Source organism: Lagopus muta, chromosome Z (assembly GCF_023343835.1).
Source record: "Lagopus muta isolate bLagMut1 chromosome Z, bLagMut1 primary, whole genome shotgun sequence".
NCBI lineage: Eukaryota > Metazoa > Chordata > Aves > Galliformes > Phasianidae > Lagopus > Lagopus muta.
Window position 1 is genome coordinate 45,697,831 of NC_064472.1, and position 27,957 is coordinate 45,725,787.

General features: G+C 40.4%; 1 protein-coding gene across 2 annotated transcripts in view; it reads right to left on the reverse strand.

The window, feature by feature from the left end:
- The window catches only part of ST8SIA4 (ST8 alpha-N-acetyl-neuraminide alpha-2,8-sialyltransferase 4), a 49,223-nt gene extending 27,111 nt beyond the window's left edge, over positions 1-22,112 (reverse strand). Inside the window, exons 1-3 of one of the 2 annotated variants that reach the window (XM_048931873.1) lie at positions 21,630-22,112; positions 17,131-17,262; positions 6,780-7,037 (exon numbers count right to left, since the gene is read on the reverse strand). In XM_048931873.1, coding sequence (XP_048787830.1) covers positions 6,780-7,037; positions 17,131-17,262; positions 21,630-21,742 — 503 coding nt within the window. In that variant the 5' untranslated portion in view covers positions 21,743-22,112. Of the gene's footprint in view, positions 1-6,779; positions 7,038-16,434; positions 16,544-17,130; positions 17,263-21,629 lie in introns of those variants that run through there. The other variant, XM_048931874.1, reaches the window with a different exon arrangement.
- Between the last annotated feature and the right edge of the window lie 5,845 nt (positions 22,113-27,957).

Genomic DNA, 27,957 nt, shown 5'->3' on the forward strand with positions numbered 1-27,957 from the left:
AGAAAAGACTTTTTGTGTGTTTGAGAACAATGTCATCATTCTTTAAAAAGCATAGCTCAGAGTATGCCTTGTAACATCTATTACCTTTCATTAGTGCTCGTTTCTCATCTTCTCGTTACCAACAACGCACATGCTTACAGGAAATCATGTCAGCCAATTTAGGTATAATTTATATACTCATTGCCTTTTTGCTCAGTACAGTATTTAAGTATAATTGACAAATTAAATTTAGCTCATGTTAAAAAGATTTTTGGTTTTTTTAGAATATCACTGCAGCTGATCAGATGTTTTGAAATTTAATGTTTTTATTTCATTTTGAAATTACATTTTTGGAAAAAAAATAATTGCCGTGATGTCTTATGGTCAAACCTTGTCCAACCTGCAGTAATTTTGTCGCTTCCATCAGGCCTTTGCTCTCCATGTCTTTTTGTCTCTGTCATATAAATATATGTATCATAAGCAGGAAGCCCTTCTCTATAGGCAGCACAAGAGGCAGGTGTCTGTAGTTCAGAAACTACCTGTGATTTTAGTGATGAGTCAGACCTAAGACAAATCATCTCCAGAAATCTTCTGTGAATTCACCTCTAGCTGATACGTACCAGTGCAGCACCTTGAAACCGTATATTCATGATTTAGCAAACTTTTTAGCTGAGTGAAAGGATGCTAAGTGATGTCAGATGTAAGTCTTTTAAAACATTTCCATGTTATTATATTCCAAACATTATGTCATTCTACTAGTTCTGCAATTATTTTCTGGCACAATGAACTTACTGCTTAAGCTTAATCCCTTAGCATCTTCTACTGGTCAGATACTCATGTTATATAAAAATAATTCAGCATATTGATAGCAATTAATACACACGATCTAGGCCTAGATAACAATACTAATTTCTCAGAACAACACCTTATTCTGTAATTATCAAGAAAAGTGGTGCAATCATCTTCAGAAATAAATGTTCATAAGGCTACTAACCCTACATACTCTGAAGAGATACAGTTGTCCAGCTTTATCATGACGTGAGTTTTCTTGGGAAATGGATTTACGTTTTTCTGTAACTTTGCACATCTGCTCAATAAACTTTCTCCACATATGTACAAGAGTTTGTGTGTAATGGTAACACTCATTCTGAACTGCTTGCACAAGAAAATATGTATTTCCAGATAATTTCCAGAAATCTTTGTAGAAAAGTACATTTCAAAGCTAATAAAAGGCTATCGTATGTTTGCCTTCAGACTTGAGTGCATGTAAATAACTTCTGTTACTCAGTTTTGAGTTTTATCTTAAACTCTAATGCATCTTTATATGTTAACATAGCTTCATATAGCTATTGAAATTTTAGAGTTAATTTTGCTAGCCAGTATCAATAATCTACCAGGATTCTTCCACAACAGTTCTCAGGATTCTTTCATGAAAACACCCTATACGTAAACTCATATACCTACTTTCTGCCAAGTAAATTAAGAAGTCTATTAACTGAAACACTTTGAAACAGACAATAGCCTTTCCTGCTTATTTAGGCACAGAACTCCACACACATCCACAGGAGTAAAAACTGCTTTGACACCTCAGCTTTGACAATAAGTACCTAGGATTTTGCATGCAATAAATAAAACCTTACTTTTTTATTAAGTTGCCACTGCTATACTAAATCCATTAGAATAAATAGAAGACTGTCATTTACTGAGCTCCCTCTTTCTCACATGCTGCACTGCTAATACTTTGCAACAATACTATTGTTTAAAATTTGAGCCCAAAACAATTTTCTGCAACATGCTGTATCTTCCACCATATACATACAGTTTCATTCTAGAAGTATTTATTTGCTACCTTCACCTTAGACAACTGAACTAAGTGGACTGCAGATCAGAGTTGAGTAGGACAAACTTTACAACAAGGCTACTAACACTGGGATAGTAAGAACAGGTTGGAAATAATAGTCACATGCAGCACAGAAAATCAGCTCGGTCAATTACAATAGTAGCTGTAAACACCAGCACTGTGAATATACATCAGATTGTACCAAGATTTGTAAAGCTGGTTCTCCTGAGCTCGAGCTCTTGACTGCTTAAAGGGAAAAAGATGAAACGTCTCTTGCCTCAGGAAAATAAAATAAAAAAAAATAAAAAAAAATAATAAAAAAAAGCCAAATAATGACTTCCCTGAGTTCCTTTTAGTTTTCTTTTGTTTTTCCATAAAAAAACCATTTAAAGTGCACTCTTTACTCTTTTAACCTAACAAACTGATGAATGATATTTTCTTTCTATATATATATTTAAATCAGAATCTCTAGCTACTTCTTTCTAGCTACTTCTTTCTTCTCTTGCACTAAGATGATGACTAACCACTTATTCCCCTAATTCTTCTAAGCATATTTTCTACAGTAGAAGTGTTCAGAAGGTGGTCTAATGAGACAAAATATTAGGTAAAGCTGGGAGAGGGAGTTAGGACAAAACAAAGAGGGACAAGGTTCCTAATGATAGAATGTGAGACAACAGCAAAAAGCAGCACCAAGGAAGGTTCAGAATGGATATTAGGAAAAATTTCTTTATTCCAGTCTGATCTGGAATGAATTTCCTAAAGAGGTGGGTGATCTCCATGCTTTCCGTGCTTGTCAGTGTTCAAGATGCACTTGGATAATGTGAAGCTAGGTGAATATGAGTTTATAGAAGTCATTTCTTATTGCAATTCCATTAGTTTTCTAAATTTAGGTCCTTAAATCACCTCTTATATTAGGAATTAACTTTTATTTTTTCCTAAAAAAGAAAAAAGATAGAAGAAAAATGCTCCAATGTTGGACTTCTAAATACTAATGGAATGTATTCCGTACTGTGGCCCACCAGCATTTGTGGCACAGGTGCTACTTATTGACAGAAGTTCAGCTTCATAGCGAAACATCTCTGTTTCATTTCTGTTCCCAGAACAGGCTGACTGACTGATCATGCACAGCACCGTCCAGCATTGCAGTTATCATTAGGTGAAGCCAAAAAGAAAATGCAGCCACAAGAAATCTGAAATCTGACAAGAAACCAAGGATCTCCTGAGGCAAAGGCTACTCATGAGTATGGGAGGCCATCCAAATTACTGAGAAGTATATTTGTAGATTGCACTTGTTAAGCATTTTGACGCTAAAGAAGTAAGAGAAAGCAAAGGAAAAAAAAGAGTGCCACATTTAAAAGCTGAAAATATTCAAATGAGCTAGTGATGACACATTCAAAGGAAGTGTTTTGTATTGAAGTAAAGTCTGTTTAACTGGCAACTTCTCTTTTGACAGATCTAATTCCTTGTGCATCCAGCTCCACTGGCACAATGGCTGTACTCCAAGCAAGGCAAATTAAATGAGTATTGAAATATAGAAACTAATACTTAAAAACAAAAAGGTAATAGTTTCAAGATATAAGTAAATTACTACCCTCAAACTTAGGGTTCTGACAAAATTACAACTGTTTTTTTTCCTATCAATTTAAGGAACAAAACAGAAGAAAAAAGATACTATCACTGTCCACTTGGATTAAAATTTAAGGAGATACAGAGAAATTCCTGCTATCCTCCTGAAACGAGAAATCACATGTCCACAGTATTGTTGGCAGGTCTGTCATTTTATTCTTTCTGAACAGAGCTGCTAATTGTCTGCTGCTTACATCACAAATGTCCACAAAACCAGCAGGTAGGAGAGGAATTAGGACAGATTATCCTTCTCCTTACACAGGATCAAGCAGCAGATCTATTAAATGACTACAAAGCTTTTTCCACCTCAAATTCACTAAGCATGAGACTGGACAAGGCAAGTAGTTAAGTGACACTGAAAAAATAAGAGCTAGGTTTGTCTATTAAAATAACATTACCAACGATAGCAAAAATTTCCAGTTTGATTCCTAGATTTTGAGAGTTAAACTGGAAGGAAAAAATCCTGTGCTGAGCAAAAGGATTTGTAATATATAAACTGTGCACTTCAATCCAAAGACGCAATTAAATACTGATATCCTGACATGGTCGTTCACTATGGCAGTGAAGAAGCTGCAGAGCTTCATGTAACGTGTCTTAACTACTTCAGGTCTATTTTCCACATAGACCAACTAAAACAAAACAGATTTCTCCAGAAGTAGCATCACCAGGAGTAAATCTACAAGATTTTGCTACTTATTTACATATTTTATTTAATCAAAATATTGCAAAACTCTAGTTAGCAACTGCTTTTGAAAAGGTTCCATAATGAAAACTAAAGTCCATTAAAAAAGAGGAAGGGAGCAGACAGGGACAGGGGAAAGAAGAAACGAGATAATTATAATGTATGCAGGTTACTCTGAAAGTAATGCCTATTTATTTCCATATAAACTATAACAGAAACAAGATCACAGTAACATCAGTTGAGATAGGTAATGTCTAAACCAGTTCTGGTCTCTGACCTCCAGGACGAAAAAGTGTAGACAACAGGAAAGCAAAATGTATCTCAGATTTAACTCTCAGATGTAGTGAACACCATTTGACCCAACAGCTATAGAAACAGCTGAAAAGAGCATCTTGTGTAAAACAGCTCCAGAAACAGAACTGTGCTATTTAAACATTTAAAATGCAATCAGATTAATTACCTAACATTTTCATTCTAATTTACTTCATGGAATCAGTGATTTGGGAATGCTTCAGAGTCTTTTCCAGGCATTGCAGCAACATGCACTTTGCTTTAGCTTGCCACCACAAAAGTTCTAGAGGTGCAAGGATTGATAAGGTGTAAAAAAAACAAATAGAAAAAACAGAAAGGATATGAGAAACAGGGTAGTATAATATAGTACTAGTATAGACATCCTAAGTTTTTTTTTATTTTTTTTGTTAGTGAAGAGCCCCTGTGCTTGCCATTTTAGCAAGGTGTGTCACATTTTCTGCTGTCAAAGCAAGCATGACTACACTAAACTTGTGGAACTAATCCATTTTATCCTGGCAGAAGACATGTCCCTAGACTCTTCATTTCTGATGTTACAAAAACAAAGTCCCCAAGTGATCAAGTAACTAAAAAAGAGGCCACTTTAAAATGTCCAGTAAATACAGTAAATCTGCTTATGCTTACATTACATTCCTTGCAAAAATGACTCTTGAGTAAAGAACAACTGCATTGTTTTACTTGTAAAATTTGTAGGATTTCAGGAATGCTTACTACTTACCTCTATTTTAGATGTCTATTTTTAAACATTCTTCTAAATTTTAGTATTCTAATTACTTTGTGTCTTTGTCAGATGAAAGCTCTTTGAGAAGCACTGTTAAACAGAAGGCTTGTCTCAAAGAAATATGGCCACTTATTAGCAACTTTGGATGACTTTCAAAGACACTAATTTATACCTGATAGTACCTGGGAAACCACTAGGTATTGACTATATCTTTACTCTTGATAGAGCCCATATTCTCTTATTCTCTGTCTTTATTTGTTATTACTAAGATCTTCATATCACCTTAATAGAAAGATGAAAATTTAGGGTTTCACAGATTTTCACCATCAGCTTAATCATAAAATTAGTGGTACTGTTGGTGTTGGATCTACCATCAAAATTCCTGTTCTAAGAAATGACCTTCTCTCAAACACAAATACCTTTGTTTTAGATCTCATAAGAGAAAAAGAACATAAATTAGCATCAAAATCAACTGGATCATAAATTTAACTCCAATAGTATAAATTACTTTTTGTAGCACTTAAATATAATGCACTCAGCATCATGAGATTCTGCAAGTTTTGTTCATCAGTCAACATACCTAGATGCACTCGTGATTTTCTATATACACTAACTGCTTTTCAGAACAGTGCTAGGTAGTGAGCAGAATTAGTACGTATTACTTCTAGAAAAATGAGATGAAGAAAAACACAGCTGTCTGCCACACTACAAACACCAGAATCCCAAAAGCCAAAGGTGAGTGGTTACCAAATGTATTGGTGATATTAGATCACGTGATCATGTATGCTGCATATAACTTTTTTTTTTTTTTGTAATGTAAAAAGATGAATGTAGGAAACTATAACCCTGAAGTATGCTCTGACTTTAATTTGAAATAAAAGGAATTCTCCATTTTACCCCCTTTTATCATATTACATACATTAACCATGGATAATCTGTGATCTTGTGATCTATATCTCTATAATGCCAGGCTCTCAGATGAAGCCAGCTACTATTCTGCATAGTTTCTATTGATTTATGAAGGCCAACGGTATTCTATTGTATGTACTTGACAGATGAATGAATAAAAAGTGAAGTCTATCATCATTTTTTCCCAAACTGCATGGATACGTTTCTAAAGCAATGTGAAAAAATTTGTGTGACTTCCAATTACCTTAATGGCAGCCATCTGGTTCAGCACCAACACATCACACTGAAATTTTACCCCATGCTGCACAGAAGTAACATAGTAATTTACAACAGGCCATCACTATTGGCTAAAGAAAGAAAAGGCCATCACTACTGAAAGAAAGAATACTTTTGAAAAAGAAAATATTTTGCATTTTTTCTACCATGGGCTCCATAACAATAATTATTTTGTTTGGAATAAAAACAACAGCAAAAATAATTAGCTCAAATCTCTCTCCTCTCATCAAGTGCACTTCTTGTTTCACTTTCACTTTAGAAAAAAGTCTCTTGTAAATAATACAGGAACATATTCAAATCTGGGGAATCCCATAATGAGGAACACAGTTTCACATTAATTTTTCTGTAATTTCAGATAACCCCTGAGATTAAAGCACTTCTCCCAGCTTTTGTCCAAGAAGCAAAGCAGGCCGTGTGTTCAAAAGCAGAACACTCACCTTATAACAAAGTCATGGGTATCAATCTCTTTTCCACACCCGCTGTCCAGAAGGATGCCAGAATTTCCAACTACAGCACAGGTTTTAAATCGGCGATTCTTCATCGGGGAGATCTCAGGGAGAAGGCTGTGCAAATCCTGAGAAATATTTAGGGTGCGACGTCTGTCAAGTACATAATGGATTACATCTCCTGGCTTGAAACTGCTTTTGACCACTGAGACATCTCTTTCCGCATCCAAGAATCGAAGAATACTCTTTCTGGGTGGAAAAAAAATAATGAGTCATGGGTAAGACCCACTGTTCACTGCTGCATGGAATTATCTAATGTAGACCATGCAGAGCATGCAGCATACTACTGCAGGTAGTTAGCAACAGAGAGACAGAAGTCACTTCCCATGTTCTAGAATGGAATTAGAGGAAAGCTGTCACGACAGAATTCAAATCTTAATTACAATATCACAAGTAAAGTACTACAGCAGTGGATTTTAATTCCTCCATAGAGATGAAAGCACTGAGAGACCAAGGGAAGATGACTTTAAAAATCACACAGTATATACTATTCTAATGTTTTACAATGCTTCAGAACATTCATATACTTCAAAGAGGACAAGAGCTGTTTGTTTTCATAGAAACATGACAGTTTAAAACATTAAGTATTTATAGCTCAGGAAGTAAGTGTTTCAGTACACTGTCATGTCTCGCAACTCAGCTCGGTTCAAGAATAGCTGTGTTTTCATACAGCTCCTTATTTCACTGTAACACATTCAGTTTAGCATAAACTTAGTACTAATTAACTGAAGCTCAGCTAAAGTTATTCTAATTAACATGAAATAAGAACACCCACTGTCTTTCACTCTGATTTAAGCAAAATCAGCTTAAAAACATGCTGGAAATTTAAGTACTACAGCTCAAGGTCTAGTGAAACTGTTCCCTGAACTCATAGAACACTTCCTAGAAAACAATCATTACTTTAAATCAGTTTAATTCAGTCCTGCAGCTTGCTTCTCTGCCACTAAACGTTTGAACTGTTAACAGGGTTCAGATACACGTGATCAAGATCAGGGCTTAACAAGCTATCACAGATCAAGGCACTATGATAATTAAGCATCTGTACACTTCCAGTGCCCAGAAAATAACAAAGCGTATCTGCTTAAAGGTTAGTTCTGGAAGTTAAATCATGGTAACCTATACCTGCTTGTAAGCATTTTAAGGATTCTTTTAAGGATTACAGTTAGTATGGACTTATCCCAGCATTGACAGTCTCAAGCAGTCTGTAGTACGTCTGTCCCTGGGATAAAAAGCTACAAAAGGTCAGAGCTGCAGGAGAATCTGCTGGCTCAGAATGACCACTGACCACAGCCTTATGCACCCATGACCATGCCTACTTCGCCCTGCAAAGTGTGAATATTTGGGAGCAGATGTGAATACCATGGCTGAATTTAAGCTCATGCTAAAGTCCAATATGGAACAGACAGGACTTGATGAACTGAGGTAGGTCATCCCCATAGCTGTTAATATGAACACACTTCTTCTTTCTATTTCTGCAATACTAACAAGACAAGAAGAAAAGCAATAACTTTACATTTTCCACTGCTGTCAGCAGATAAAATAAGATTTAAAATAGATTATTTCTTGAGTAAGAGAATACTATTTTTACGTAACCAACTTTTAGAGCAGAACTTCCTTAAAGCAGATCAAAACAGGAAAAGAGACGCCGCTCCAGCAGTTGCAACACCTGCTGAGAGATACAAAGGAGAAATAATCTCAAGTAAAAAGGAGTGAACTATAGGAGCACCATGACCAGACAGCTCTTGTGTCACTGCCTTAAGTGGAAAGAGCAAGTCTAAACCTTGCTGTTACACAAAGCGCTCAACCTGGAATTGACTTTAAAAGCCACAGGGGAAGGGAAACAGGATAAAAATATTTTTTTGAGTGCTTCCTCGCACTTGCTACAACAGGACAAAGGGGAAAAAAGAAGAATGTTCTGAGGTGTCTTTTACAGTTGTCAGGTATAAATGAAGGAGCACTGGGGCAAAGACAGCTTACACTAAGGGTCTCAGAATAAGGGAGAATGGTGGAGAATATTAAAATTCTGAGTACTGAAATCTTCCTGCAAATGGTGTAAAGGGCCAGGCAAAGTGCTTCTGTAACACAGGATAAAGACTTCAGCCTGTAAGTCTAATGAGCTTTAATCTTCCCAGGCCAATGAATTCATTTTGTAATTTGTTGCTCTGCAACAAATAAGAAACTACTACGAAATGAGAAGGAGAAAAAAAAAAAGAGCAAAAAAGAATGACTTGTCTGATCTAGCAGTACTCTAAGTGACAAGAATTATTAATTATCTAAGAAGATCCACCAGACCAGTGGCTGTAATGCACCAGTGGCTGGACAATGAATGCCCTGAAAGTTACCAACAGCATCAGCAAAAGTATCCAGAGACTCATTTCATAACGCATTCTAATGTGAGATGGGGTGACCACAACTAAACCAGAAAACACAACAGAAATTACGTGAAACCTAGGGCTCTGACTAAGAAAAGGCACACATGATCACTACCAGCTTTGCTTTAATTATTTAAAGCACCCATACCTGATATCTGGAACAAACTGACCTAAATATTTGTGTAACTAAACAAGTAGCAACATTTACTCATCAACTGAGTATCTTGTACATCATTCCAAAATATAAGAGCAAGGCAGTGAAGTTATGCAAACAGAGCCTGCTCCCCCCTGCCTCCCACCCCAAAAAAAGTGCCTTGGCTTCCATTACTTATTCGGCAACTCACAGTTAAATCTTTTTTACCTGACTACATTTGCTCATGGAATTTCTCCTCAAGTCCTCAAGTGGACCTGAATCAGATCCATACAGCCAACCACGTATTAAACAGCTGAAATATTTTAGTCTGAATTTTTCATTAGAAAATTCAATTGTGTGCACAGATATTAAGTATGTATAAGAATGCCTTTGCTGATAAGAAAGGTGTATAATACCAGCATTAAAATACGTATTTTAATATTAAAGGAAATATGATTAAGAATGCAGATGTTCATATTATTGTTTTAAGTTCCTCTCTGCTACTGACTCATCTGTACCACAGAGACAGCAGGACTTCCCACTTTCACGTAAGTGTTGAGATAAAAAGATATGCTAAAGGATATGATAACTTCAAACTATGAAGCACATATGGCTGTCTCAGTCTTGATCCTGGTTAATAGTAAGAGCACTTTTAAATTTCTATTCTGTCCCAAGCATAGAGTCCTGAAAAAAAACAACACAAAAAGGCTGTAAAAAGGCTGAATAAATGGACTTGATAAATAATTTTAAGAAAGTGCAAATTCACATTCTGATGCACATAAAATTCAAAAGCATGCTCAATTAGAGGAAGTAAAAAAAAACAGCATAATTTTTAGTTGAACCTTTTAGTAAATGTGTTAAACAGATACAGCTTCTGCAACCTTAAGATAGAATGTGGAACAGAACTGTTTCATTTTAGATGGTCTTTAAGTTTTGTTTGGATGAATAAAACTGCAACTGAGCCCTTCGTGGGCGGGTGAGGCAGATGTGGCTCAGGCTTATCTGGAGCCGAGGAACTGTCGGCTACCTGTTTACGTGACTTATACAAACATGGTGTCACAACGCGTGGCTGACCTGGGGCTTGTCTTCAATGACCAAAACCAGATGTTCATAATACTTAAACACTGAGTACAACTCCTGATTAACTGTCAAGGGATATGTAACAGATAACACTGTCTTCAAATAGCTTTCCAAACAATGTAAAGTTTCAGGGCAGTGTGGTGACATCTTTCTACTTATATGCATTTTTTAGCTTTATTTTGTTCAAAAAACCTTTGAACTACTAGCAACTACACTTACAATTACACAGTGGTTAACTCTTCCTCATTTTCCTCCAAACTGTGTGAATTATGGAAAAAAAAAAAATCATTTAAATACTTGGCTTTTAAGATTGCAAATAAATTTCTAAACCGTGGTCATAAACACTAATATCAGTGAAAGCCAAAGTAGGCCACAACCCTATCTGAAATACCTTTCCAGAGAAAATCCTTCGTCTGTGCATGGAACTGCTGGAAAGCCTTGTCACCGGAGTGTCCCAGCTTTTCTGGCTAGGAATTCCAGGATTTGGCTAAGTGCCTGACTGGTATCCTCGCTACTGAGGTAGCTAGCTGAGGTAAGCCACTACTACCTTATGGAAAAAGCAGGATTGAGTGATCACCTAGTCCACTCCCTACCCCTCTGAAGATAGATCTTTTTCAACATCACCCTGCACGTGTTTATCAAGCTTAGCCTTAGCAGCCTCCCCAGCGGTGTAGACTTAATGGACTCTTTCGTGATCTTGATTAATTTCAGTGCTTTTTTATCCTCACTGGAGCACAATATTCCAAGTGCTGGTGTGGGTGTTTCCCACAGCAACTGAAGCCTGTTTTTCCATTTACCTTGCATGCAGAGGACAGATTACTGCTTACTCTTGGCAAGAACCTTCATTTAACTGAGGCTACGAAGACATCTAATTAAAATATATATATATATTTTTTTAAGTACAGGTCATGTGTTTGAGGTCACTGACATTTCTTGTAGCTCTCCTTCAGACTTTCTCCAACTGATTTACTCAGGCCTTTAAACAATTTGATTTTCCAGTGACTCCAGTCTAGTCAAGTATTGACATCACTTCACCCTCCCCAAATGGAAGGCAGAACGTGGCTCTCAGCTGTTGACACCCCCAAGGACAATGGACACTAGACAAAGACACTTTTTTTTTTGCCACTTAATTAATTCTTTCCTTGAAGAGCTTTTTTCAAAAATTCTGTTTCAGTCAGACAACAGAGAAATACAGAAATTCCATTGGCCAAAACCAACTTAGGTGCAAACATCTCTGCCTCCTCTGAAGGCACGCAGGAGTTGCAGCTGCCTAGAAGGGCAGGCTGTGACTTCACGTTACTGCAGTTCTTTTTTGTTTTGTTGTTTTTAAGACACTAAAAATACGCCTGCTCCAGAGGAGCCATGCTCTCCAGCTCTCTGCTTGTCTTCAGCACTGAAAGAGATATTTACAAACAGTGAATGTTTGATTAATTATTTTTCCTTTCCAGGACATCCTTTTTATGCTCTATGTGTGCCAATCACATGGAGACTCCTAAATTAAGATCAGTTAGTTGTTTTTTTGAATGTGCTCTTCATTCAACTACATGGAATATTTTTCACATGCTAACAAAACTGAAGGTTTTTTTTGTTTGTTTTTCTGAAGAGCTACTTACTACTGAAAGGCCAGCAGCTACTTATCTACAAACATTTGGTGGGTATTTTTTTTTCTTCTGTAAAGAAATAACTATTTAAATTTCTAAATATTGTTTTGATCACAATGATAACTAAATAGCTAAACTGCTGTCTTATTGTATTTTGGGACTCATTTGATTTTTATTTTTTTTCATAAAACAATGTAAACAATTCTTTTGATATATAACTAGCACATGCCCAGCAACATCTCACTCTCAGAAGTTCCTAATTGTCTTAAGTCACCACAGACTCTCACTTGCTTTCTTCCTAATAATTTTGCAAATTCTCAGAGATCTGGATTCATTACAACCGTGCATACTGCATCCAATACGGCAGAGGTTCCTGGCAATCACCAACCCACAGACAACCAACACCAAGTGCTGGCTGACAGTTAGTTCCTGACTGTTTCCATGCTGACCCCCCCCTCTCTACTTTCAGGGCACCATGCTCCTCCTTGACCAGAAAGGTCACTCTAGCAGCTGAAGCATACATTAATCAAGATACAATAATCGAGCCACGAATCTTTAGAGCTTTCCAGCAAAAAAAAGAGTGGACTTTTAAACATGGCCTAACTGCTGCTTAACATATGAAGGCTAGAAATACCTCAGCTTTCAATGCACTGAAGAAAGCCAGAGCCAAAGGAAAGGAGTCAGAGGAGTTAACTGCTTCCAATTACAGAGAACACTGAATTTTAATTGACGTTAAGGACTGAGCAAGAAAAAAACTCTGAAGTTTACTGTGACCGTAGTGGAAAGCCCCAGTTTGCAGGTCTCAGACTCTGGAGGAAATGGCCAGTGGCTGGCTCTAAAACCTCCAAAAGCTCCTACAAAAGCTTCAGAGCAATTTCACTACTCCAGTGCCAATTCAGTGTCTATCATTTGCTGTTCAGTGGATTATCATAGCTATTTCATATTAACTTGAAAGATAAACAGTGATAATAATCAAAACTCTTCAGAAGGGGAAGTCACAACAGTGTTTTTTCTTGTGTTTTGTTCTGTTTTTTTTTTGTTTTGTTTTGTTTTTAATGATGCTGCTAACATCTTATAAGTTCTCACACTTTCCAGAAAGGAAATTTCCACTCTCTCACATTATAAAGAGATGAACACATCTAGACACACATCATTTTTTCATTTTGTCTTCTCAAAATTCAAAACCTCTATCTGCTCCCTTCAACACAAACACATGCCAAACTTAATCAAAAATAAATGGAAGACCAAAGTCCCATCCTGAAACTTCACACTGTAATTACATGATTTCACAAAGGTTACAGAGGCGCTAGCATCAGTCCTCCATCAGAGAGGATTGTATAATCTCAGCCACACCTCTCCTGTTTGAAGGTACAGCCCTTATATGACCAAAATTTCCTTGTTTCTGTACCATGGAAACCTTCACATTTCTACTAACAATAGGAAGGACTTAAAACACACAATTTTGCAGAAGGTGGGTTCCCCTTACACATGGCTGAAGTCATTCTGACAGAAAGGGAATCAAGCAAGCAGTCTTCTACCCTCAGGCACAGGAATTACTAATTATTTTTCAAAGAAGTTGTCAGCAATCAGCAGGTAACATCAGTTGGAAAAATTTCTCCCATTACAGCAACTGTGACCAGCTAAAGAGCAAATATGCTACAGTCCCTTGTTATTAATAACATCACCATTCCCTCCTCAGTAATAGAAAAAAGCCTAGCACTTTCTTTTAATGCTTCCTTAGCAACTCCTCAAAAGGGCATCGGCCTGCCAGAACAGCTGCTACATTCCCTTACCTCTTCTGGTTGCAAGGTCCCAAGAGAGTGCAGTCTATGACACCAGACACCCTGCAAAACCTTTATGGGTCTGGATAATGAATCTTTTCACTCATTGACTCACTAAGGAATGACCTGGCCAAGAACCCCTATGACCTTTGTGGTTGACAGAAACTGGTCACTACCCTGAGCTAATAAAATCAATACATGAGCAAACAGAGAAAGCAGCACAGTATAATAACAAAGGGTAACATTCCAGCTGCCAGACAGCAATGACCAGACATACCACTAAAGAGCAGTCCTTGCACAAAGCAAAATTCACTGACAAATATTTTCCATGTTCTAAAATAGTCATTGTGGGTGTCAAGCTGATGTAAGACACAAAGGTAGCTGCAGTTTATGACTGATGAAAAGTTTTATGAAATATCTCTAGGCTGTACGCTAATAGTTACACCAACTATTTCTCCACTCCTTAGAAGTGGTAAGTTTTTTTTATATATTATTCAAAAGGTGGTAGCTTTTTTTAAAGTGTTTCTCTCCTACCGTTAGTTGCTAGGATGATGCTCAACCACAAGAGCATTGCTGCTCACATTAACAGTTGCATGAATCATCCTCATGGTCTTCACATGCTCTTTTGAGGGCTGAAGAGTTAGTTTAACCATGAAAACACTACAGGAGATTGCTAGATACATTTGAAGATAATCCTGAAAGATTCCTAAGAGTACAAATATTTAAGGTTAAGATGCATCTTGCTGCTGAAATAGGGAAGAAAGTTTATGGCAATCCTCCTGCAGTAATGAAAGAAAAATGTGTATTGTTCAGTCAGCATCAGGAACAGAACAAGTTTCACAAGGGGGTCCTCAGGAGAAAGTACAGCAAAGTTTCCTTCCTCACTGCTGAATATCATAATTGAATATGCCACACATATTAGCAAAGATGATTTCTGGAAGGGATGGGACTAGCAGGTGGCATGGACTCCTTTCATATACTGTGTTCAGGACACACATTTTTCTTCACTGCGCTACTGAGACAAAAAACATTCTTCACTGCACCATTTTTAAGAAATACCACATGTTCACATCATATGCTCCTTCAGAGCTCATTAATTATTTTTTAAATGGCAGAACTTCCCCACCTCCAACAATACGGAAAAGGTATTGATTTTGAAACTCATCTTTTGGGGTAGATTGAGATGATAGCCTTGTAGTTACAGACTTTAAAAAAAACCTTCAACGGCATTCACCATTGTTTGACCCTCTGTCTTAATGATCTATGCTGCTTCTGAAGCAGGTGAAAAATGAGCATAACCTAAGCTTCATTTTCGCTTTTAAGTTTAATCAAAAATCTATTGTAAAATTTTTACTTGTTTGTTATTTGGCTTGAGCAGTAAAGGTGTATTCATTGTAAATGGTTCCGAAATAGGATAACTGATTTTTCCAAAAAACTAGATAACTAAGAATGATAATTACCTCCTTCTACTCACAGTCTTTCAGTGGCTTCCAAGTTTACTTCACAAGTACAACAGTGTGCTGTTTTCTTCTCGTTGTCAAAACTATAATATATGATTTGAAATTTCTGCAGTATTCTTCTGAAGTTGCTTCCTACTTTTCCAATTTAAACTGTCTGTTACATGCATATGAATTTTAGATATTGGTACAGGACATCACGTATCTTTCCTAGCCTACCTTCAGAGCGTAATTTGTCCATTACCTCGTGACCAACACACCAGCCAAACAGGTGACAAAAAAAATTATTGGGAAAAACTCCAGTGCTGAGGTCTGGAAGTGCATCTGTCATGGCTGACTGCCAGATGCTCGCTGGTATGAGTCTGGAAAACAGCAGGGAGCCCATGCAGGGGACAGGGCACCACAGTGCACAACAGAGCTGAGACACAGCTACAGGATCCGAAGTACTAAGAGCAGCATAGTTCACTGCCTACTCAATTCTTGCTACACTTTTCATCCCTGACCCCATTCTCTGCTGTTGCAGTGGGAATGCACTTCACTTGTCACAGCAGAGGACTTCCAGAATGGGGTGACACATACAGCACTCACTGCTTTCGCTACCACTGTGTACTTATTAATCATTTTTGAGGTAACCTTGTGCTCTAGAGGCACTGAAGACCAGGTTGGATGGGTTCCTGGGAAGCCTGACCTGGTGAGTGGCAGCCTTGCCCAAGGCAATGGAGCTGGAACAAGATGATCTTTGAGGTCTCTTCCAACCCAAATCATTTAGTGGTTCTACGCTTCTGTGTTTCTCTACGTGTTTTAGAATTAAAAACATATAATTGTAGTCATAAAAAAAATTCCACAGTTCCTCATTCAGAATAGATATTCTTTCATAAGATGAAAGATTGCTAGTTGAGGGGTTTTTTTAAGCTGGCCTTACTTTTTTGTTTGTTTTGTTTTACTTAAAAAAAAAAGGAAAAGAAGGAAAAGAAAAAAAGGAAGAAAGAACAATCACACTGAAAATACAGTTTAATTAGATGAAATTCCAATTTAGCATCCTAACATTCCAAAAATCAAGGCTGCTCTAATAAACAACTGCAGCTAAAATTTGTTTACTTTCATGTTTCTCACCCCCACACTGCTAAGCCCCGCCCATATTCCTCTCCTGCTGCCTGCCCACCTGACTGAGACAAGATATGATGGCAATGCAGTACTTGGAGATTCACTTGCTCTTCCCCCAGGCTCCAGCATGGGTAGGCCCACTCTGTTAAGACACATCAGAGCTACCATTTGCTTTAATTCTTCCACTGTGCTCCCACATTCAATATGAGCCTAAGGCTCTTTCTGGCCTCTCTGCCTCTGAAAAAAAGAAAACTCTATGAGATTGTCAGCATCACCAGGCCATGTGTGCCTTCTGACTCAGACCAGCCTCAGGTAGGTAAGCACCTCATGTCGCAGCTCTTGACTCCTACATCTAAGTCACATGCCTGAACTCCCTTTGTAGTTAGGAAGAAAAACAGGTACTTTCAGGCTACATCTGTCTTATTTTAGTCCTCTAGGATGAGAGGAAATCATATTCTAAAAGTGCCAGTTTCTCATCACTGACTCCAAGAGGGTTCTTGACAACATGCATAATGTAGATACTGTCCTCAAGGTCTGACTGACATAGCCAGATGAAAACATTTTATTCATTCATACAAAGGTTGACTTTACTTAGCAGCCTAATGGCATTTAGTTGCATTTAACACTGCACCTTCAGAGAGTACAGTTATAAAACATCCACCTGCAGCAGTAAATCAAATGACTTTGTTCTGGACCAAGAGAACTGTAGGCAATAGTAATATGAAATGAATTGTGTGTTACTTAAGACACTCACCTTATCTCCAGTACCAAAGTAGAATTGATTTTCCAACCTTCTACAGAATGCTGGAAGATAGCGGAACCACCCTTTCGGATTGTTTTATCAGAACTATTGATCATTGATCGACTCAAACTCAGCTCACCATCTCTGCAATGCAACACAGAAAAAACAGTTACAGCAAGGCTAGCTCTGTTTTTAAGTACCTTACTTTACAAGCACCAGCACTATTTCATTTTCTTCACAAAAAGAAGCAGTTATCTTCCCTTCTCTTATTCCACTTGCCAAGCAAATGAGCTCTCCCTGTGAGTAGTCTATGAGACATCTATAGGTAACATTTAATGTGTCATTTAAGAGCTCTAGTATGTTCTTGTTTTTAATGAAATGTATACATATATATTTAAAAAAAAAAACAAAAACAAATTCCAAATTGTGAATCTACACTACATTTCAGCAGGTGTACAAAGCAGATTCTGCACTTCTGTATTACAAATTTACAGCATTAAACTAAAAACTAAATGTTAACCTTCAATCTTTCCCCCAGCAACTGGTCACACTGCACACAATAATTGCCTTGCAGACTCTCCTTCCCTCCCACTAGTACTTTCATGAGTGGAATTTTGGAGTTTAATGGCTCTAACCACACAAAATTTCCTTTCATTAAACTTTTGCATGCGTGTATCCAAACATTTTCAGTTGTCTTAAACCTTTTCATTTACCTCATACTGAAATTTTGGTAGCTATTTGAGTAAATTAAGAACCATAGTAAGCTGTGACTGACAACCACAGAGTAACTGATGAAGAATCATAAATGTTCATCATCAACTATAATTATATTCATCAACAGGGTCACACAAATAAAACAAATGATAAAACACTGCAAGCACAGTGTAAAGCCTTAGGTCTGAATTGTGTTTTATCACCGTATGTTTTCATTATCTTCCACACTGTTTCCCCATAAGCAACATTCAGCTCAGTTCAATCAAAGCTGTTAATCATAAATATATCATACATGTATATATATATATGCACAAGCAAATGTGTATATACATATATCAAAATCACTGGATTTAACATTTTACCATGCAGAATGTATTGAGGAAAGAATACGTATCACAGTAATGTACAGAAATGTCTTTGTAAGTTAAATAAGCATGGTCTGAAATACCACTGACAATAAAGGCATCGCTTGACTTGCCAACAGAACTCTTGATCAGCAACCATTCAACCAACAGGATCTAAGATTAAAGATGTGTGGCCGAAGGTCATCTAGGGGATTGCTGGCTTTTGTTTTCCTGTGGCTGTAAGTGCATGAAGCAACTGGATCCTGGTCCTTAATGAGAACTATGACAATACAGAGCCACACTGAGCATTAACATTTGGATCAAGGCTGGATCAAGCCCTGGCAATCTGATCTAGCTGCACACGTCCATGTTGACCGCAAGGGAGCTGGATTAGATGACCTCTGAAGGTCCCTTCCAACTCTAAGGATTCTATAATTCAATGATTTTGTAAATTATAAACCAGACTAAACTTGAACTATCCTTCAGTGGGACATTAATTAAGATAACATAACTTGTAGCAGCGGTCATCTGCAAAAGCTGCTATGGCTGCAGAAGACCCTGTAGCCAACAAACCAACAAAGCCAAAAGCAGCCCAGCATCACTGACAGCAGTCTCCCTCCCTCCCCGATGCCAGCACACTGCAGCACCAGCATCACACCGACTCATAGGTAAGAGTGCCACCTACCGAAAAATCTACCACTGTAAGCAACTGTGTATGTACATGATGTGCATGCAAAGCATGCTCCCTACTCTAATTTATTCACAGGATGTGAGGATGACACTGGACACTCTGAATTCACTAGTCAGAATGTAATTAGTATTTTCTGCTATCCTTTTCTATTATTTTTATTTTATTCCTTAAAATTTTCCGTATTGGTTATGGATAACCACATATATTTTATTGCAGTAAGATCAAGCATATACACCTAACAAAAAACTACCAAAATGCATCTGGTGAAAGTACCCGGTCTGAAAGCACCTCACAGATGCCCCCAAGTCCTGTCCCACAGGCGCCTTGAGAGTGACACAGGTGACACAACTCTGGGAGAAATTATGCTGACAACACCTACTGTGCCCTTGCATTTCAAATGTCGTTGTCTTCTGCACTCATAATTTACACATGCAGTGAACTGCACAGATTTTCATACAGTGGAGCAGAACAATGCTGAATTATGTTCTCATGAGCTAAAATAAGGTCCTAAGCACTAAAGTTCCAGCATGAATACAAAGGCGTTCGCTTCATGCTCCCCTCCATTTACTGTTACTGGTTCATTCAATTTTTACTTAAAATAAAATGAAATAAGCTGATACATAAAGTTCTCAGTTTATTCCAGAAAATTCTTCATTGTTTAAAAAAAGTGTGAAACGGATTTGGGCCTCCCTGTACCACCCACAACCACAGCAAACCCTACCTGGAGCAACAGCAGTGTGTGGCTGGTGGTATCAGACCCAGCCCCAAGCCAGCTTCCTCTGGTGACCAACCTGACTGAGACAGCACAGGACAACAGTCTATTCTCCCAAACATGGTTCACTGAATACGAGTAACTGCTTTACAGCTTTAAGTGGCATATTTCATACCAAGACAATGATATGTAGGAAACAGCCCTTCTATGTAATGAATATTTCATTACTCACATTACTCCACATAACCTTTAAGAGGACACTGGGCACAGTCTTGCAATTACCATCCGTGAGAACTCAACTATGAAAACACAGCGGATGGTACCACCACATGCCTGTGCATCACACAGACAGCCTGGGATCTAACTGTGGTGCTACCAAGAACCCCAAACAGACCATCTCCCGCCTTCACAGCCCTGTTTCTGGCACTCCTGGAAGTAACACATCCCACAGAAAAAACAGTTGGATCTCCTCTGTGGCAGCCAGAAACAACCCATGTAATACCAGAGAGCCCTTCCTTCAAGAGGAAGGGAGCCTCATGCCAGCAGTGGTGGCAGACGGTCACAGTGCACCCAGCTGTGGTCCTCCAGTGAAGTACAGGACAGTGGGTGAGAACGGCCCTCATTCCATCACCTTCCACCCTGCACAGGACATCCTGCTGCCACCAAAGCAGAGACTTGGCACTGATGCCTTTTGAAGCACTCCTAAAGACATACATACCTATGCCTAAATACACTTTCGTTAATGTTAATGCATTGCTTCTCCTTACTACCTCTTAAATAATGTAAAATAGAATGCGTCATAACAAGTAGGGGACTTTTCTGGCAAATACAGGTTTTACCCAGTGACTAATTCCTGAATCATTTAACTTGCCCCTAATGTGACAGGAAGAAATGTCTGCTAAAAAACACACTACCTCTGGTCGAGGCCGATAGTCCCTCACAGCTCTGTATTCACACCAACCTCTGTGCACCCCACAACCTAAACACTGTACACTTCCATGCATCTTCAAATATGCAGGTGCCACAACACTGCAGCAGAAGCATCACACCTAAACTGAACAACAGGGAAAGTTACAGCAACTTGTGAAAATCCTTAATGCCACAAGAACCGAACACCACACCAGAGGTGCAGAGAGGCACGATCAGCCCTATTCATACAGTCTGATATTTAGGTGGTGCTGTGTGGAGCCAGGAGTTGTACTCGATGATCTTGGTGGGTCTCTTCCAACTCAAGATATTCTATAGTTCTGTCATTCTATGACCTGCCACTGCTGCGAGGCACGGCACCGCTGTCCCACTGCACCGCAAATGTGCCCCGCACCGCTCTGCCGCGCTGCGCCCGAGCAGCAGCTGGGGGAGGACGCGCTTTCTGCCCCGATGGGGGGCAGAGCGGTGCGCGGGAACGCATGGGGACTGCAGTTGCCCTCGCTCCCCCCGGGCTCCTACGGCCACTTTCAGCAACTTTATTCTTTTTCCTCAAATTAAGGGCTTACACCCAAGGAGAACGGGTGCTGAGCGCATCTCACCGCAACAGACGCGCACAGGCGAGCTGACCGTGCCTGTGGGATTCACGCATCCTTCACCCGAACAGTGCCGGTTACCGCCGCCGGGAAAGAGGCAGCCGGAGCGGAACACCCAACTCCTGCACAGGATGGGTGCAAGTTAGCAGGGAGAAGAGGAACGCCGGCATGCACGTACACAGCCAAGGTGACCAACAAAGAAAGAGAAAGCTGAGGTGCAGTGCAAAGCGGGAAGGGACTTTTCGCCTCTTACTTCCACAGGCTGGCGGTGGGGAGCGGCGGCTCTTCATCAGAGCAATGCCAGGCGCAATAGGGAGGAACGCCCCGAGTTACGCGCGGAGCCCGGACAAAGTTCGGGCCGCGGGTCGGGGCCACACTCGGCTCTGGGCGGACCTCCCGGGCTCCAGGAGAGCCGCGGCGGCGCGCACACCGCGAGGCTCAGGGGTGCCGCAGTCGTGGAGGAGCCGAGGAGCCCCCAGGACAGCGCCGCCGCCCCCGCGGGGACCCTCCCGGCGCGGCGCCGCATTTACCCGGCGAGCGGAGCCTCCTGGCGCTCCTCAGTGCGCGCGATCTCCTTGGTCTTGTAGAAGATGAGGAGGAGACTTATGGTGCACACAGTCCACCTCTTCCTGACGGAACGCATGTCTTCTGCGAAGCGCGGTCCCCCTCCCCCTTTTCCTTTGTTTGTCAGCGGTGCGCGGAAAACAACTCCGCACGCGGAGCAGTGTGCCAAAAACACAGTGATGTTTCTCTTTCGGAATAATTCTAAGGAAAAAAAAAAAAAAAAGAAAGAAAAGAAAAAAAAAAAAAAAAAAAAAAAAGCGGGCGGCCGCGGATGCCGGAGGCTGTTGGGCGTTTAGTTTGACTCTCCTGCTCCCTGCCCTCCCCTGCCCGGTTGGTGGGCCCGCAGCCGGCGCCTCGCTCCCCTCCGCCCGGGGCACAACTCCGCGCCGCGCTCTTCCCGCCGCCGCCCCGCTCCGCGCCGACCTCGCTCCGTTAGCGGCGTCGGCGACGGCCCGAGGGCGACGCTTGCGCCTCCCTCCCCGCGGCGGGGCGGTGGCGGGCGGAACGCAGCCAATGGGCGCCGCGCGGGGGCGGGCATCCAGCGCGTCCGGCGGGCCGCGGGAGGGGCGGCCTCCGTTCCCCCGGACGGACCGTGGCTGGGGATTTGCGGGGCGGCCGGTACGGGGCACCGGGAGGGGTGTGGACGCTGGCTGCGGATGGTGACCCGTCCCCGGGGACGGGAGGGAGGAAGCGGTTCGGAAGGTGCTGCCGAAGCCGGTTCCTCGCTGTCCGGGTCTCATTTCATCGACGCCGACGCTGTGTTGTCATTTGCCAATTTGTGCGAGGACATTTTCCTGAAATGCCACAAATGCCCCTTCCTCACAAATCAACCCCAACAAGCCAACCTGAAACTTGAATGCGTAATGCAACACGAGAAAGAAATCACGAGCTGTGCCCGCTTCCTTCTGTGTTGTTTTGCCCTTCGCGATGTGGCTGGGCTGTCCCGTGCTGTCCTCATTCTGTGTGACAGGGATCTGCTCACACAGGTTCACAATTGTGGAGCAAAGCTCCCACGGAGACACGAGAAGGTTTTCTGGCAAATCGAGGGTGACTCTTCTCCTCCCAGTACAGGGCAGATACCCGTGTGCGGGATGACAGAACCTTCCCTGTGTCTCGTTAGTTTAATGGCCTGTCTCCAGAATTGTTCAGTATCAGATATTTCACATGCAAGCAGATGGGGAGATGGGTAGGGATTTTTCCTACCCAAGAGAATATTCACTCACAAGCATAGTATATGAAGCAAGGTTTAGAAAAATCCTTGAGGATGCCAGAGCTTCTAATAGTTGTGTTGCTCTAAAAATCAATTTTCTTTAGTGAGAAAGGTTTAATTCAGCCTCAATGGGAAAGAATGGAAGCTTAGCAATTTCCTTCCACACAAGCCAGATTGAGCTTTGTTTTCTGTGGTCTGCACTTCTGCAGCTCCAAAAACCTTGTCTCAGAAAGTGACCTCCAAACAGCATCACCAGCAAAAGGAGAAAAACTCTTTTTTTTTTTTTTTTTTTTTTTTTGTGCATGTGTGTGTGTGAACCTCAAATTTCACTTGATATAATTCATACCAGACAGGTTATTTTTTGAAAAAATAAATAAACAAGTAACTTAAAGAAAACCCCAATTTTGATACCACTGTACAAACTACACTATTTGTTCAGCAGAAAGTCAAGATTCCATCAGTCCTGTTAACCCTGCTGAGCATCTGTAATGCTCTTCTTCATACATTACCTTATTGTTGTACTTTTTTTGTAGCTATATATGGGCTCATCAGCAACAGATATTGAAAAGCATACAGAGGATCTCTGATTCTTCTATCTTCAGTGGTGGCTTTACTCAGCTCCACTCATAACAAATGATGGCTGCTCACAGTATCACTGCAGCAGCACAGCACTATGACAGCAGTAGTTCCTGGTTTCATGCCAGGCTATGAGTATATTCAGAAAGTAGTGTGCTGTCGCCTTCTTCCTCTTCCTTTTCCTTGTCTGCAGCTGCACTTTCTTCCCCTGAAGCTCAAGATGCAGCTCCTCAGGTGCAGGCTGATCTTCACCCCATACAAAGACTAGCCTGCTCGCATCAAAGAGACTTAAGAACTAAAGGGGATGGATGCAGTGAGGGAGATCCCTGCTCAGCAGAGTACTTTTTTGTCTGTGCTTGACCTGCATGCAACCAGTCTACCTAAAACCCACTTCCATCACCTAGAGAGGCCAAGTAAGTTGGCTTCAGACTGCCTTCATTGCAGGGAATGCACTGACATTTTTGATACAGGTATACTGTGTCGCTCCAATTTATAGGAGGGAGAGGAGGTTCTATTATCTATATACCCGATGTGAGATTAAGAAGCAACGGTTCAAATGTTGATCCAACCAGTTTATTACAAATCTTAATCAGGGAAATGGGGAAGGGGAGGATGGACACTATTATGAATTAGGGTAATGGGGAAGGGAAGGGGGGCGATAGAAAAGATAGAAAAGAAGAAGCAAGGAGTCTTTATAGGAAGCAAGAGGGAGATAGTCACCACCATGGATCCAGTGTGCTTCGTAGTTCAGTCTTTGATCTTCAGTAGTTGTGAGTCATCCGGCAGAGTTGTTCTATTGACGACAACAACGATGAGGACTGTGGCGATGATGGCCTTTCAAAGTGGTCGAGTCAGCTGTCTTTGGAGTGACAGCTCAAACCCAAGGTGGTTGAGCCAGCTCTCCTTTGAGTGGCAGCTTCTGGCTCTGTCACCTCAGCAGGAAATTCCTTTGTTCTTATCTTCCTGGCCTTGCCAGCAGATAAGAGGGAGCAGGGAGGCACCAACTTGTATCTTGCCTTCACAGGATACAATGGCATCATCCCCCAGCCTCCCATACCAAGCTGGAGCCAGATCTTCCGCCAGTAAACACTCCTGAGCACTCTCTTCCGCTCTTCTACAGAGCAAGCAGCCCTGGAGGAAGGGGCTTTCAAATGTTCCCAAAGCGAAATCGATTGTCACATGGTTAGCACCTATCACTTGCCTCCTTGACAAATCACTCAGAGTCTTTATCACAAGAAAAACCTCAGGAAGCAAGCTTTGAGCCAAAAAAAAAACTAAAGAAGGATTCTCACATATACTCAGTGTGCTGACTAGAAAAGGTGCCCTTCTTGGTCTTGGTTGTTTTAAATAAAGATGGTCTCATAGATGAACCGTTGACTTGGTTGCTCTCTTGGCCACAATGATCATGAAACGGTTGAGTTTAAAATCAAGCACAATTACAACTGAAACTAAGTGTTTTTCAAGTATATTAGTAGTAAGAGGAGGTCTAAACAAAATATAAATTCTTTATTTGATGATGATGGTCACTCGAAAAAAGAGATGAAAGATAAAGCAGGCATTTAAGGCCTTCCCCATCTTTGTCTTTAACACTGTTGACAGGCTTGGGACCTGTAGTGCCTGGGTTGATGGACCACAAGTGGAGCTCCTTGTTGATACTAAACTTGTACAGGATTTTCTGCTGCAACTGAATGCACATAAGTCTGTGGGGCCCAATGGAATTCGTCCTAAGCTACTGACAGAACTTAAGACCTCTCTCAATTATTTATAAACAGTATTGGGAAAGTGGAGAAGTTTCAGTTGACTGGAAGTTAGCAAATGTTATTCCAGTTTTCAAGAAGGGCAAGAGAGAAGACTGGCAATTACAGGCTTGTCAGTCTCACTTCAGTGCCTGGTAAAAATATGGAGAAGATCATTTTTGGAGTTATTGAAAAGCACCTGAAAAACAGTGCAGCCATCAGAGACAGCTGATATGGGTTCATGAAGGGAAAGTCATGCCTTACTAATTTAATAGTCTTTTAAGATAAGGTTGCACTTCTACATGACCAAAGGAGTGCAGTGGATGTAGTTTTTGGATTTTAGCAAAGCTTTGGTACTGTCTGTCACAGCATCCTTCTGGACAAAATGTCCAGATATATGCAATATGGTGGGTGAACAATTAGCTGAAGGGTTGAACTGGAAAAGGATATAATTAGTAGAATAACATCTGGGTGATAGACGGTCACTGATGGTGTTCCTCCGTGTCCTGGTTTTGTTTATGTTAGAGTTAATTTTCATCATAGCAGCTGGCACGGTGCTGCGATTTGGATTTAGGATGAGAATAATGTTGGTAACGCACCAATATTCTAATTGTTAGTGAAGAGTGCTCACACTAGATCAAGGACATTTCTGCTTCTCTAACTTCCCTATCAATAAGGAGTCTGGGACGCACAAAAAGTAGAAGCTTCTTTTTCTGGTACGGAACCAGCACAGTTGACCCAATCTGATCATAGGGGTGTTCCACACCATTTGACATTCTGCTAAACAATAAAACTGGGGCAGTTGGCCAGGGTGGGGGACAGCCATTGTTCAGAGACTGACTGGTTGTTGGTCAGTGTGTAGCAAACAGTAGCACTGGGAATCATCCATCTTGTGTATTCTTTTTTTTTTATTGTTGTTACTGTTGTTATTTATGATAATGTTGTGATTTCCCCTTCCATTTTTGTCATATTAAGCTATCCTTCCCTTTCTCATCCCTCTGGTATGGAGCTTAGCTGCCTACTGGGTCAGACCATAACCTTAGGACCTGTTTTTTTATGTTTTCATCACTGACCTGGCTGCTGGAGTTAAGTGCACATTAAATAAATTTTCAAACAACATTAAACTGGGAGGAGTTGCCAGTTCCCTTCAGAGTAGGAAGGCCCAAAAGAGAAGTCTTGATAGACCAAAGCACTGGTCAGTCATCAGTTGTGTGATATTTAAAATAAGGAGATGCCAGATTGTGTACCTGAAATGGTGCAATACTGGAGTTCCTTATAGGTTGTGTGATGAGCAGCTGAAGTGCAGCTGAGATCCCTCCCTGCAAATAGGGATCTGGAGGTTTCAATGGATTATGAACTCATTTGAGTTAACAATGTGCATTGGCAGCTTAAAAGGCCAAATATAATCTGGTATGCATGAAGCAGCACAGGTAAATAGAGATGGTCTTGTGGGCCAGTGGGTGACCAGCAGCTGTCTTGGCCACAGTGATCATGAAATGGTTGTTTCAAATTTTTAATAATGTGAGAAAAATTGCCAGCAAAGCTGCTACCCTGGGCTTTGGGAGAGAAGATTTCAGGCTTCTTAAAGAACTAGTTAGTAATGTTGCCTGGGAATCTGCTTTCAAGGGTATTGGGGTCCATCACTGCTGGTCATTTTTGAAGTATCACCTGAAAGGAAGTAAGCAGGTAATTCCAACATATCAGAAGTGAGCATGCATGGTATGAGTTTAGTTTGACTGAGCTGTGATTTTCTTTTCCACTCCAGTAGATCAACAAAGTCTATGGACATTGGAAGCTAGGTCAGGAAACATGACAGGACTGCAAAGATGCTATTCATCACTACCAAGAGAAAATTCGTGCAGATAAAAATCAATTAGAGTTGAAGCTGCCCATTATTGTGGAAGACAACAAAAAGGATTCTTTTTTCAAGTTTGTTAACAGCATCAGGAGAACCAGAGATAACATTGTTCCATTATTTGATGAGGGTAGTCATTTTACAAACCAGGATGCAATGGAAAGATGTTTAATGCAAGCAAAACTTCTGTCTGTAACACTTATGATGGACTCTGGAAATTCCAGAACCTATAGTTGGAAGACTATGACTTCAAAAACTAACTCCCAGTGGACTAAACTTGTGTGGGATTTGATGCTACAGCTGAATGCATGTACGTTTATGAGGCCCCATGGGATTCATACCAAGGTACCAAAAGAGTTGGCTGATTATATTGTGAGACCTCTTTCAGTTCTTTTTCAATAGTATTGGGATTAGGAAGAGGTAAAATGGAAACTCGCAAATGCAGTCCTCATTTCCAATAAGGGTAAGAAAGAAGACCCTGGTAATTATATGCCCGACAGCCTCACTTTACTGTCTGGTAAAATTATGGAGAAGATTATTCTGGAAATTGCTGAAAAATGCTTTAGAAGCAACACAGTTGTTGGTCACAGTGAACACAGGTTAATGAGGAGAAAGTCCAGTTTAATTTCCTTTTATGACAAGGTTACCCACCTAGGTGACCAAGGGAAAACAGTTGACGTAATATTTTTGGATTTCAGAAAAGCTTTCTGTATCTTTATATATTTTTCTCTTTCTGAATAAAATGTCCAGCATACAGCTTGGCAAAAACATAATACAATGGGTGAACAATGGGCTGATGGGTCAGGCTCAAAAATTATAGTAAATGCAATTCATTTGCATCAGACTGGCAGCCAGTTGCTGGTGGGGTTCCCAGGGGCTCTATTTTGGGTCCTGTTCTCTTCAGTGTTTTTATAAAT